At 42.3% G+C, this 14,975-nt stretch overlaps 1 protein-coding gene across 1 annotated transcript in view; it reads left to right on the forward strand.

Moving 5' to 3' along the window:
- MEX3C (mex-3 RNA binding family member C) overlaps positions 1-4,441 on the forward strand; it is a 33,766-nt gene extending 29,325 nt beyond the window's left edge. The window contains exon 2 of the mRNA XM_026715041.2: positions 910-4,441. Within this exon, the coding sequence (XP_026570826.2) occupies positions 910-2,138 (1,229 nt within the window). The 3' untranslated portion in view covers positions 2,139-4,441. The remainder of the gene's footprint in view (positions 1-909) is intronic.
- Positions 4,442-14,975: the final 10,534 nt, after the last annotated feature.

Here is a 14,975-nt window from a genome sequence, read left to right on the forward strand (position 1 = left end):
TGGCTTCCTTCAGATAAGGTTCCTGGCTTTACTTAATGTAGTCATTAGTTGTTTAATTAATTCAGCCATTAATTTTAACATAGTCAAATTATTATTAATATGCAGTGATTAAAAGTAATGCTTCATGGAGAGAAGGACATTGTAAAGATAGAAAAAATTCAGGAAATAACAGTAAAATGGCTTCTGTGTGATCATTTGCTTGTAAATAATTATTTTTAAGGAGCCCACCTGTCAGGTTTTTCAAAAGCTCTGTTTTATTTGTACAAACCACAAGTGAGTAACTTGTTTAGGTGGGCCAGGAAGCTCCTAAACCTACCTTCAGCTAATTAATCGTCACACCTGATATGGTGTTTATTTCCCAGAAGCTTCAATTTTTGCAGAGAATGGGATGCCAGCCTCTATGAAGTTACTTGACTTGACAAGGAAAAGAATTCTGTTGGATTTAGCTTGAACATATTGTGGATCATAGGGACTGTAAAAATACAGGCAATCTTTTTTTTTTCAGTGGTCATTAAGCAAATTGCACAGTCATTAAGTAATCTCATTGCTCACCGTGGGGAGTTTTTGCCAAAAACTGAAAGTTAATACCGGTTTTCAGCAAACAAAACCATCCTAAATGTGGTCATGTGACTACAAGATGCTGAAAACAGTCGTAAATGTGGCCTGTATGCCAACCACCCGAAATGTGGTCATGTGACCACAGGGAGCAGCGTCCGTTGGAACTTCAGAAATGGGTCATAACTACCCTTTTTGGGGAGGGGGCATCTGTTGTAAAATTGAAAAACTACCAGTCATAAGTTGAGGACTACCTGTAATTTAGAGGATGAGTTGGGGTTTTTTTAAATGCTAAAAAAGAAATTAAATCTATTAAAAGTGTTCGTTTTGTTTGTTTCTGTCTCCTTGCTGCAGGTTGCAAAATAAAGGCCCTAAGAGCCAAAACCAATACGTACATCAAGACTCCTGTGCGTGGAGAAGAGCCCGTTTTCGTGGTCACCGGACGCAAAGAAGACGTCGCCATGGCCAAAAGGGAAATCCTTTCTGCTGCTGAGCACTTCTCCATGATAAGAGCTTCGCGCAACAAGAATGGCCCTGCTCTAGGAGGGCTGCCTTGTAACCCCAACCTGCCAGGCCAGACTACAGTCCAGGTCAGGGTGCCTTACCGTGTCGTCGGGCTGGTGGTTGGCCCCAAAGGCGCTACGATCAAACGAATTCAACAGCAAACCCATACCTACATAGTTACTCCCAGTAGAGACAAAGAGCCAGTTTTTGAGGTAACCGGCATGCCTGAAAACGTAGACCGGGCCCGGGAAGAGATAGAAATGCACATCGCCATGCGCACTGGAAACTACATTGAGCTCAACGAAGAAAATGATTTCCATTACAACGGTACAGATGTCAGTTTTGAAGGAGGAACCCTTGGATCTGCCTGGCTTACTTCCAACCCAGTCCCACCTCCCAGTCGCGCCCGGATGATTTCCAATTACAGGAACGACAGCTCCAGTTCCCTAGGCAGCGGTTCCACCGATTCCTACTTTGGAAGCAATAGGTTGGCTGACTTCAGCCCAACCAGTCCATTTGGCACTGGCAATTTTTGGTTTGGGGAGACTTTGCCTTCCGTGGGGGCAGAGGATCTGGCCGTCGACTCCCCCGCCTACGATTCCTTGCCAACCCCTTCTCAGACCATCTGGACACCTTTCGAACCCGTCAACCCACTCTCCAGTTTTGGTAGCGAACCTGCTAGTAATGTGAAATCTCCGCGGAAAGGGAGCCAGCCTTCCACCCCTCGCTTGTCGCCAACCTTTCCCGAGACCTTGGAACATCCCCTCGCCCGCCGAGTGAGAAGCGACCCGCCCAGCACCGTCAACCAGGTTGGCCTTCCCATCTATATCCCTGCCTTTTCCAACGGTACCAACAGCTACTCCTCTTCCAACGGTGGCTCCACATCTAGTTCCCCTCCAGAGTTAAGACGGAAGCACGACTGCGTGATCTGTTTCGAGAACGAAGTAATCGCTGCCCTGGTTCCATGTGGCCACAACCTTTTCTGCATGGAGTGTGCCAACAAGATCTGCGAAAAAGAAGCACCATCTTGTCCAGTTTGCCAGACAGCTGTTACTCAGGCGATTCAAATTCACTCTTAAATATATAGAGATATTATATATGGACTTTTTAAACTCTTAATGGCTTGGATGTAATGGTACCCCCTAAGTAAACTTATAATGAACTCAGACTGTGATTGGGGCTTTCTTGAGATTAGGCTAACAGTTGTTTGAAAAGCATGTACTCTTTTCCAAAAAAAAAAAAAAAAGGCTTTGTTCAGTTAACCTTATAGGCCTAAGCCAATCTTTCTCCATTTTGGTTGCAGTTGTGGTACCTCTAGCAAAGTCCCGGAAAGGAGCCATGGTGTTGTTGGAAGGTCTTTAGGGCCTTAGGTCTGTTTTAAAGAGCAGGGAGCGTACAGTGAGCATTTGCAGTCTGTCCAGATCTTGGACAAAGTATTTCTAGTAACGGCAGTGAAAGCGAAGTCTCGCATAGCCCCTGAGCGTAGAAATCCTTATTGGCGGGAGGGAGGGGGAAAAACGGTGCAAAGGATCATGAATGTTTCAAAAATAACTTCCAGTGCTGCCTTCTTTACACTGCCAGTTTTTTCAGAGCAGGTTTGGGGGGGATGCGTTAGTTTCCCCCCCCTCCCTCTTTACACAACAATAACAGGCTTCATTTATCTAATGGTTGCAAATACTTTTGCCGCCCGTCAATTGGTTTCCTGCCATTTGAGCGAGCAGTCGCCTAGCGAGAAGTTTTAAGCGGATCATGGTTCGTGGAACGAGGGTGAGCCTCTTCTCATCCAGTAGTATGCAATTGGAGGCATCTTTAAGCGAATCAGGAAACGTGTGGGTCTTCCATTGCTGAAGCCTGGGAAAGCCTTCTTTGTTTCAAATCATTGCCAAGGGACACGGGAGCTCCGGACACGGGAAGTGGGGGGGTGGAGGAGGAGAGGCACCCCATTTGTAGCAGTTTGGTTATTTATTGGCGGGGAGCATCTTGGACGATGCTCTCCACGTGTGAATTGCTACTACCTTCCATGGAAAAGAAGGGCCTCCCTTTGTGCCCTCGTGTTCATCACACCAGATGAAATTCACGCTGTGAATTGTCATGCCATGGCGTGTCCGTAGGGATCCCCTTCCCCACCCATTTCTGCTTCTTGCGGATCCACCCCACCCCACCCGCTTTGTGGTGGGAGGAAGGGGAAGTCGGGAGGGGTTTGCATCCCTCATGTCTAGAACGAGGGCTCTGACATTCCATTGGCTCACGTGATCAAGGTGTTCTTAACTATTTTAGCGAATATCAAGAGTATAAGAAAATGTGAATCATTTTTATGTTACAACCACACTTGCACATTATGTGAAACTTGTCTTTTTTAGTTTTAATCATATGTCGGGGGAATAACATCCACCGTTTTGTATCAGTGATAAATAGCAGTGACTGAGACCCAGCAAAACGGTTTATTTCATTTCAAAACTATACTTCCCCCTATCAAAGTGGGGGGAAAATGACCTTCTCTATTGATTTCTTTAATGTACATTTCACCCTGTGGATGTTTCTCCTTCCAGCACTTCATCCTCAGAATTTCCCCAAATCTCTGCTGGTGTTTTTAAAGGAACACTCAGATGTTCTGATGGGTTTCATTTTTCTTCTTCTTCCTCTTCCCTCTTCCTCTCTTTCTCCTTTAAAAAAAAAAACCTTCTGTCTGTCCTTCCTCTTATCCCCTCTCTTTTTTTGAGCAATATCTTCCCAAGATGAAATAATTTTTCTCAGAATAGCAAATTCTATGCGTATTGAACTAGTGAATATACAGAAATCTTTATTTTTTATTTTCCACTTGAAAGAGTTACATTTCGTATAAAAAAAAGTTTACAGATAATGGTTTTTATTTTATGATTTTTTTTCAGTATAAAAGTTGCCTTGATGGCATATAATATTATTATGACATTATGAGATGCATAACTTTAACGCTAATAGCTTGTAGGATAGTTAAATGTCAGTATTGAAATCTTAATCTTGTCTTGTAGATATGAACAATCTCATTTACCAAGCATGTATTTTGTATATTGTTGCATTGTACACTGCAGCTAATAAGCCAAGGATTCAACATTAGATGCGTGTACTGTTTCTATAAACCACAGACTTCAGAATGACAAAGCTCAATATGGTTTAGTATTTGCTAATTTTACTACACTCTTTTTGTTATGTATATGTAGAAAGGTCATAGGGATTATAAATTCAATTTGAGTAAAGTTTAAAAAAAAGCATATATTTTATGATAAAGGGCCTTTAACTTATGATGGCCAAAGCACTGATATTATATATTTGCTGTAAAGAGAATTATAAGAGTTTTATTTTTCTGATATTAAAAAGTTACTTAATAAAGACTTGTTTCCATTAACTCGAACTATTTCTTGATATTGCACTTTTCACCGTGAGTGGTTGTCAAGGAGGTTTTATATGTGAAATGGTATCGAGACCACCGCATTTACTAATATGTTACAACACAGGATATTTAGATAATTGAGGTGTCAGGATTCCAGCAATCACCCTTATTAAATCATGAGTCTTGAGCCAAACTTCAAAAAGCTTCAAAGAATTCATTAGGAGCGACATATTGGCATGACCTGATTCTGAGACAGATAATTCACTGTCATCCTTGACCCTTGTTTTCCCCCACCCATCTGGGTGGATCATAATTCATATTCTCCAACAAAACACGTCCATAGCCAAGAGTCGTCAATCATGTTCTCCAGTTAGAGATTTGCGTGGCAGAAACTCCAGTCAGTTAGTATAATCTTTTTTTCAATTCCAAACTGCTGCACTGCTCTTTCAAACTCCTCCCCCCCCTTCTGTAGTCAATTATAAAATGGGCATAGAAAATGTTTTATGAGTTGACATGAGGGATAGGAAATAGCAATAGCACTTGGGCTTATATACCGCTTCACAGTGCTTTACAGCCCTCTCTAAGCAGCTTACAGTGTCAGCCTATTGCCCCCAACCATCTGGGTCCTCATTTTACCCATCTCAGAAGGATGGAAGGCTGAGTCAACCTTGAGCCTGGTGAGATACGAATTGCCAAATTGCAGTCAGCCGGCAGTCAGCAGAAGTAGCCTGCAGTACTGCATTCTAACCACCGTGGCTCATAGAGAATCTAAATTTAAAGGCAAATAAAATCTAAATCAGAGAATCTAAATTTAAAGGCAAATAAAGTAAAGAGACAAAACAGAAACCTAAAAGATAAACATAAGAACTTTTTGCTGGTGAACAGTGGAGTGGGACTACAAGAATAGCTTCATTCTATCTGGATGAAAGAAAAACTAAATTATAGCAATTTAAGAATATTTGATGGTAGAAGGCTAACGTTACAGGCAAAGTAGAGGGAGAAAAAGATTATAGGGAATATGTCTATGGAGATTCTCAATCATCCAGGTCATGGTTGTCCCAAAGTAACTTTTTCAAAGTGGTGCGACTTAGTTCCCAGTCATGTAGATCCCTAGGTGACAACCACTATCATGACTAGCTCTCAGAAGCTACTGGAAACCAGTGCAATTCACGGAGATATCTTGGGCATACTATGGTGTGACCATACTGTAGGTGCCTATGAATTGTGAATCGGCTGAATCTTTCAAATGGTCTTCAAGGGCCACCCCACGTAGACTACATTGTAGTAGTCCAATTGGGAAGTGACTAAGATGAGTGATGGTCAGTAGTGTGTCCTAATTGAGCAATGGTGCATATCCCCACCTGGTAGACCAGATAACAAAGATAATTTAGAATAGGAATGGAATAGAATAGAAAAGGAATAGGAATAGAACAGGTTTGTTAAGAACAGATCATGCCAGACCAATCTTATTTCATTTTTCAACATAGTGACTAAATTAGTAGACCAGCAAAATACTGTAGACATAATACATATAGATTTCAGCAAGGCATTTGACAAAATAGACCACAACCTATTTCTTAGTAAGCTAGAAAAAAGTGGAATAGATAGCACCATCACTACACAGACGCACAATCGGCTGACAAACCGTACTCAACAAGTAGTCCTTAATGGGTTTAAGTCTACATGGAGGGAAGTAAGCAAAGGGGTGCTACAAGGTTCCGTCTTAGGCCCAGTACTCTTCAATATCTTCATTAACGACAAATGAGGGAATAGAAGGGGAACTTACCAAATTTGCAGATGATACTAAGCTGGCAGGAATAGCTACCACCCAAGAAGATAGGCTCAAGATCCAGATGGAACTTGACAGACTAGAACACTGGGCCATATCTAACAAAATGAAATTCAATGTAGAGAAAAGTAAAGTCCTACACAGGCAAGAAAAACCAAAAGTACACTTACAGGACGGGGAGAAACCAGGCTCAATAGCAATAACTGAGAGGGATCTTGGAGTCTTAGTGGACAACCAGCTAAATAGGAGCCAGCAGTGTGCAGCAGCAGCCAAAAAAGCTAATGCAATCCTAAGTTGCATTAACAGAGAGATACAATCGAGATCAAGGGAGGTACTAATGCCACTCTAAAGCCTTAGTAAGACCACACCTAGAGTACTGCATCCAGTTTTGTTCACCACATTATAAAAAAGATGTTGAAACTCTAGAAAAAGTACAGAGAAGAGCAACCAGGATGATTAGGGGACTGGAAGCTAAAACATACAACGAACTGTTGTAGGAACTGGGCATGGCAAGTCTAGTGAAGAGAAGGACCAGGGGAGACAGGATAGCAGTCTTCCAATATTTGAGGGGCTGCCACAGAGAGGAAGGGGTCAACCTATTTTCCAAAGCACCTGAAGACCAGACAAGGAATAATGAATGGAAACCGAACAATTAATTGTTCTAACTGTCAGGAAATTTCTCCTTAAAGATGAAAACTACCTTTACTGTGATTGGGTACAATCAGAGAACCCCGCTAGTCTAATTGTGCTGTACCTCTCCCGTTTTTTATGTCAAGAACCCGGCTGCCACCTGCTCTTCAAGCAGGAGCTGTAAGCAGCAGAAACCTCAGACTGCACACCAACACCAGGGCAGTGTAACCCAGTCAGGGTGAATGACGGAAAGTCACTTGATCCAGGGGACCTAAGACCCACTGAGCAATGCCAGTTCTTCCTCATCCAACCCACAGCCTCCAGTCATTCTGAGAAAGTATCTCAGTAGCATCACTTGGTTGGCCCAAGACCAAGTTGCACAACTGATATCGTCAGCACACTGATCTTTAACCTGAGGCTGACACCCCAACCCTCAGCAGATTCACACTGAAGTCAAGTCAAGTAGGAATGGAGAAAGAGTCAAGCCATAGGAAAGGTTTAGGGCAGGACTTTTCCTTCTGTACCAACATCAAGTGCAACCAGCCTTGGAGGCCAAAGCTGAAGAACAGTGCTTTTTAAATGCTCTTCAAGGACAGCCCTATGTATAGTGCATTGCAGTAGTCCTATTGGTAAGTGTCTTAAGATGTGAATAATGGTCAACAGTGGGTCCCAATTGACAACTGGTAACCATGACCAGGATGATTGACCTCGGAGGGCTGGGGGATGGGTGTGGATGGGGATGGGTGTGGCCATGGTGGGAATGACACAGGAGTTGTCTTGGGGGCACCTGTGGTGGCCAACTGCTAAGGCAGGCCTTCCCTGAGACCCTCCCTCACTCCATAATCTTCCTTCCTTCTTTTCTCCCACCCACCCTGCCTCCTTTCCTTCTTTTTCTTCTTTTTCCTTCCCTCTTCATTCTTTCTTCTTCCTTCCCCTCTTTCTTTCGCCTTCTTTTTCCTTCCTTGCTGTCTTCCCATCTTTCTTTTTTTTCTTTCCTCTTTCCCCTTCTCCATTCCCGTCCCTTCTTGCATGCTCAAATGCAAAAGGGAAAACATTCTTCTTTTGTTTTGGTTTTAGTTTATTTTGATAGCCCTATGCCAGTGAAAATGGAGCTCAGGGGAGCCCGGCAGCCCCCCGAGGTCCATTTTCACTGGCAGAGTCACCCTGGGCCGGTCCTTTGCTTTTTCCAGGCAGGCACTGCAGATCAGATTCGGCCTGCGAGCCTTGAGTTTTGCATCTGTGATAACCGGTCCAGATGAATGAGCCAGCAGTGTGCAGCAGTAGCCAAAAAAGCGAATGCAATCCCAACTTGCATTAACAGAGGGATACAATCTAGATCAAGGGAGGTACTAATACCCCTCTATAAAGCCTTAGTAAGACCATGCCGAGAGTACTGCATCCAGTTTTGATCACCACACTATAAACAAGATGTTGAGGCTCTAGAAAACATACAGAGAAGAGCAACCAGGATGATTAGGGGACTGAGACTAAAACATATGAAGAACCGTTACAGGAACTTGGCTTGGCTAGTCTAGTGAAGAGAAGGACCAGGGGAGACATGATAGCAGTGTTCCCAATATTTGAGGGGCTGCCACAGAGAGGAGGGGGTCAATATATTTTTCAAAGCACCAGAAGTCCAGACAAGGAATAATGGATGGGAACTGAACAAGGAGAGATTCAACCTAGAAATAAGGAGAAACTTTCTGACAGTGAGAACAATCAACCAATGGAATAGCTTGCCCTCAGAAGAAGAAGAAAGATACCATGGTACTGATGGAATTGAAAGCCACTGAAAAATCAGGGGCCAGGATTGATGCACTACCCCACTCAATGCATTCCCCAATCTGAACTCTGACTGCCCTGTGTCCAGATGATCCGTTTCTTCCTTTAGAGCTGTAGGCCTCAAACATTTTCAATGACCTTCCTCTAAAAAGAGAAGGTTGAAGATTTTCCAAACAGCCGAGTCCAGTGATAAGCTCCCGTGGAAGGATGCTACTTTTCCCTGAGAATTTGTATAATGGAAATGTTTTGTGATGGTGGGGTGGGGTGGTAAAGCTCATGAGATTCATAAAAAACACAACTGTCCCAAATTGGCCAACAAGTTAATGAAATACCTCACTCACTCTATTTATTGCTTTGAATCAGAGTTCTCTAAACTTGGGCCAATTTAAGACTTGTGGATTTCAACTCCCAGACTCCCTCAACCATTCTGGCTGAGGGATTCTGAGAGTTCAAGTCCACAAATCTTAAAGTGGCTATGTTTAGAGAATTCTGCTTTAAGTGAACTGGACAGAATTATTTTACCTCAGTAGCCCAATACACTGAGTTGAAGGCTTTGTTTATGAGGTAAAACAAGCACCAAAGTTCAATATTGTTCATTAACTCAAACTCTTCCATGTATTGGCAGGAGCCCCATAAATCTTTGACAAAGCTCAGTGGCAAAATAGGCTTTAAAAAAAGAAAAAAAAGAAAAAATTCAAATATTTCACAGAACTGTCTGTAGAAAATGACTTAGAGGAACTTTTGATCTGTCTTGCCTTTAAAAGAATGACTATTGTTTTACAAATTAGGAGACTGATAGGAATGAAGTTAAAGGGAAAGAAAACAGTCAATTTTTTCCAAGAAGGATTATTCAAAACCTCAACAATGCAAGCTCAGCAATAATGCTTAGTCCAAATCAAAAAAGAAAAAAAAAAAGAATCATCACCTTAAGGTCAATATGATGAGTCACGAATAATGTCAAGGAAATTATTAGAAAATGGATTTTTTAAAAAGGAACATTCATTGACACAAGGAATTTAAGCAGAAAAGGATTTTAAGGAGCTTAATGGCAGTAATAACAAAGGTTATTACTTCAGAAGCAGGAAAGAGGTGAGGAATATGGGAATTAACTGCCTTAAAGAAGGGAATTAAGGGGAGATCAATTAAAAAAGAGAGAGATTGCAGAAATGTTATGGCCCGTATATGCCATTGAGGCAGATCGTTCGCTGTGCCTGCCCAGAAAAGAGTAGGAGAAACCAAGCAAAGGAATGTGATTAAGAAATTCTAAAATGTACAGATTAAATTACTGAGCCTCGATCCGTCCCAAGAGTTTTGTAAAAACCAAAAATGTCTACGGAAATTCTCAGTCATCCAGGTCATGAGTGTCCCAGAGGTGCTTTTTCCAAAAGGCAACTGGACTTGCTTGGTTTTTTTTCCCCTTGAAAACATTTCACTTCTCATCCAAGAAGTTTCTTCAGTTTTAAATAAAGAACGAAATGTTTTCGAAGGCAAAAACCAAGAAAGTCCAGTTGCCTCTTGGAAAAATGTCCTTCTCCATTCTTCTGAGATGCTGAAGAATATTCCTAAAACAGCTTGTACTCACTCACTCACTCACTTTTTATTTTATTTACTTACTTACTATCATATTTAGGAAGAATATTCCTAAAACAACTTGCACTTACTCACTCACTCACTCACTTACTATCACATTTAGGAAGAATATTCCTAAAACAGCTTGTACTTATTCACTTACTCACTCACTTTACTTGCTATCAAATTTAAGAAGAATATTCCTAAAACATCTTGTACTCACTCCCTCACTCACTCACTTATTACTTACTTACTATCACATTTAGGAAGAATATTCCTAAAACAGCTTGTACTCACTCACTCACTCACTTATTACTTACTTACTATCACATTTAAGAAGAATATTCCTAAAACATCTTGTACTCACTCACTCACTCACTCACTCACTTATTACTTACTTACTATCACATTTAAGAAGAATATTCCTAAAACATCTTGTACTCACTCACTCACTCACTTATTACTTACTTACTTACTTACTTACTATCACATTTAAGAAGAATATTCCTAAAACATCTTGTACTCACTCACTCACTCACTCACTCACTTATTACTTACTTACTTACTTACTATCACATTTAGGAAGAACATTCCTAAAACATCTTGTACTCACTCACTCACTCACTTATTACTTACTTACTTACTTACTATCACATTTAGAAAGAATATTCCTAAAACAGCTTGTACTCATCACTACCTCACTCACTCACTCACTTACTTATTTACTATCACATTTAGGAAACTCCTTTATGGAGTTTCACACCTACATATAGAAAATGTTTGCACTTGGGACTTCAGTGGCAGTGCTGTCTAGGAGTTCTGAAAGTGATGATTTACATATTCAGTCTGAAATGCAGTGAGTCTAAAAGTAAGAGTCAAATAGATGCTGTGATGACCCAGAATATATCAGAAATATAACAAAAACCAAAACGAAAATTAAAGTCCTTTAATGCCTTCAATTTGGCCTCACTGTTTAATTGTTCACAGTGGAAGAGTAAACTATTTTCAAAATAACATTTCAAAGGAAAAAAACACAGTTCACATTCAAAGAGCCAATAATGAAGCAAAAACCAAAAACAAACTGTACTGAATAAAGTTCCACGACAGACCAGGATAGATAATTGCCAACTTCATGAGGATAACCAGGTACAGTCCGTTGGAAGAACGCCAACCAAGATAAACCTTCTTTAGGAATAAAACACTAAATTGTCTCCAGCGTCTTGTTAGCATGCAGATCCAAACTCTTATGCAGATCTCACACTTGCAACCCATGAAGAGGATCATGGCCCTCGCCTCCCAAGTAGACCATGTTTTACCCTGATCCTCACCTCCCTGCGTGCCCTAGGATGGATAGGGGATGGGCCTGGGTCCTCCTCTGACTGCTCAGAGTCAGTCTCCACCAGGGGCATGACAGATGCATAATTTGTATTCCAGTGATCCAAATAGAAGAAGATCCTGCCTGAAGTGTAGGATTGGGTAGCACTGATTCCAGGGGGCCATGTTCCCATCTAGCTTCAAGCTCCATTGTGTGCCTCGGTTCCAGTCAGGCTCTCTTGCAACTCAACGGACACCTCAATGTTGTAGTTGTGAGGTGGGAGGGAGAGGGGGTGTCACACATATTGCTTTGAACTCCTGAAGGAAACACAGGACCTCCATCCAATAAATAAAAGGCCAAATGAGAACTAAAGGCATCAACAGTTCTTCAGTGGTTGCCGGCTGAAGTAAGTTCTTCAGAAGGTGCGTTGTGTTAGGCATGATCCAGAGGTGGCATTCAGCAGGTTCTGATCCATTTTGGAGAATCGGGAGCAGAAATTTTAAGTAGTTCAGAAAACCAGCAAACACCACCTCTGACTGGCCCCACCGCCATCTATATTCTCTGCCTCCCGAATCCCAGCTGATCGGCTGGGTCTTCTTTGGTTGCCCTGCACAGGAGAACAGAGCTGGAAAGCAGGTTAGTGGGGTGGGGAGGGAATCGGATTTTGCAGTAACCTTCCCCTGCCACACCCACCAAGCCACACCCACAGAACTGGTAGTAAAAAACTTTGAATCCCACCACTGGCATCATCAACTTGTAACTGCTCTTATAAAGTCAGGGGTTTGCACACAGAAATGTCCGTATGCGTTATTAACGCAGATGCCAAAATTGCCATCCAATTTTAAGCGGTTTTCTTTACCTGAAAACAAGATTTCAGTTTCTCTTATTTTATTGTCAGGGTGCTTTTAAAAATGTTGGGTTTATTTCTCTTGGTAGGGTTTATTCTTTCTTTTTTTTAAGCTTTCTTGTTGAAATTGGCAGTGAGATGTGTTGTTTTCGGTGTTTTTGACAGAACGGTTGGAAAGGACCTTGGAGGTCTTCTAGTCCAACCCCTCCTACTCAGGCAGGAAGCTTTATACCCTTCCAGACAAATGGCTGTCCGATCTCTTCTTAAAATCCTCCAGTGATGCAGCACCCACAACTGATTAATATCAAGGAACTCTGTATTTTCTGAGTCTATTACAATGGTATATTACTTGCAAGGCTCTGACTTATCAAACTTTCCCCAACCTCTTCCATTCTTGTCCCCAAACAGGCATTCCCTCCTGATGTCTTTCCATGGGACCAGTGGTGGGTTTCAAAACTTTTTCCTACTGTTTTGGTGTGAGCGTGTTTGCAACTCGCCTTCTGCTGGGAGCCCTGTGTGTAAAACAGCTGATGCATGGCAATTGGCTGTACCGCGCAAAGCAGTTGAGGTTGAAAAGCAGGAAATAAAGGTTGGTTGTCATGCCCCCGTTGGAATCTGATTCCGAGGGGGAGGTCGAATAGCTGACACGGAGTGGGAGTGTGGCTCCGGTGGCTGGGAAGGAAACTGAGGAAGGGCACAGTCCGGCTGAGCATTCAGAGGAAGACCCAGGACCATCCCCTCTTCATCCTAGGGCATGCAGGGAGGAATGGATAAGGGAGCAACGTGGGTTACGGGGGAGAAAAGAGCCCTGATTCCCTTCATTAGCTGCAGCTGGGAAAACAGGATATAAAGGGTGTTTGCGCATAGCACCTTGCTAGAAGCAAAGCGTGCATTATGTTCATTTATCAAGTCTTATTTGGGTTCTGATGTCCTCCTGTGTGTGTTTCATTATCTTTGGGAAGTCTGCAATTCCTTATCTTGCCCTGTCTCGTTAATTGCTGCAGTGTGGTTTGTGTTGGTTTTTATTTATAATTTAGATGTACTTTGAGTCGGACTGAATTTCTTCCCTTTAAAAACTGTTCTTAGGAGAGTTTTTTCTCCAGCCAATGATAACTGGATATTGGGGACCAAGTTGGGAGGAATTCAAGGGACTTTACCTACTTTTGTGCCTTTGTTGCTTTTGTGCCACGCCCTGGGTCATCACAGTCGATATAGAGCCAGGGCGGGTGGGAGGGCCCAGCAGCTGATCACTGAAGTGAACCGGTTTGCTCATAGACGATCCTCGGAGCTACCGGTTCAGTTGAACCGGGCTAAACCAGTAGAATACCACCACTGTCCAAGACACCCCAGTAGAGACCCCCCCACAAGAAGTCCAAGAATAGTTATCCGCTCCTTTCCCCCATTTCCGAGAATCAATAAAATTCTCTTCTTCATTAAACCAAGAGATGGATAGAGAAAACTGCAGGATTCTTCAACTATAGACAAGATACTGAATTGTGCAATTTTAACAAATATTCAAAACCACACCACCCTGGCAGCCATCTCTCTCTCTCTTTCTCTCTCTCTCTCTTCAAATTTTCTACCTCCTCCTTGTGGGATGCGTGGCAAGATAATTTAATCCCAGCTTTCTCTCCCTTTCACCATAAATATATGTGCTTCTAAGTTATCCTCACATCAAAAATCTTTAAAACGGTGACATTTTAAGTGCCTGTCCCGTTGGGAACTTAAAGCAGGGCTGGAAATGAATTGGCCTAAGACAGCTGAGGAGATATTTTGCAGGGTGTGGCAACTGCTGATCCAGAAAGGTTTACGTGATGGACAAAGTCCTCCAAGCACCCCAGGGGGAGTTTCACCAATGACTCACCTGTACTACAAATAAAAGGATCCACAAGTTAAGGGTACATTGCAACATCCAAGCATTTCTGTTGTTTTGGTGGTTTGGTATACATGGGTGGCTGCTGTTTATGAGTGGGCTGTCCATGGAAAGAGTCGATGTCCATGGATGTCGTTGGATACTGGACAAAGCAAGAATCACCCTCAGGAAAACTTCTAGAAACTTCTAGCTCCTCTCCTCTTCCTCAGCCATTAAAAGGAGAGTCCATTAAAACAGGGGTCTCCAACCTTGGCAACTTTAGGATTTATGGACTTCAACTCCCAGAGTTCCTCAGCCAGGAATCTTACTCAGGAGATGACCCTCCACCATCCACTCAAACTTAAATTTGGGGAAAGTGTGTCCAAAATACTTTGGATAATTAATTCCAATATCAAATCTTCTTCCCCAGTGGCTGCATTTTTCAGGGATGCTGAAAGTGGCAGCTCAGCTTATTATCCATGGTTTAAAAACATGTTTCCCTGCAGATGGAGTAGCCAATTGGAGCATCTGCCTTTCTGGACTCCGTGGTCATATTCGGATAAATTTTTAGTGTGTGATCAGCTATAACTTCAAGGTCTATTTCTCCTGGGCTTTTGCCCAGCTGCACGTCAGCGATTCTAGACCTGTGCATTTTTTGATCTTTGCAATTACAGGTAGTCCTTGACTTACATCCCAATTGAGCCCAAAATTTCTGTTGCTAAATGAGACACGCGTTAAGTGAATTCCACCGCCCCTTTTTAAGAG

This window comes from Pseudonaja textilis, chromosome 2 (assembly GCF_049901715.1).
Source record: "Pseudonaja textilis isolate UNSWEBS1 chromosome 2, rPseTex1.2, whole genome shotgun sequence".
Lineage (NCBI taxonomy): Eukaryota > Metazoa > Chordata > Lepidosauria > Squamata > Elapidae > Pseudonaja > Pseudonaja textilis.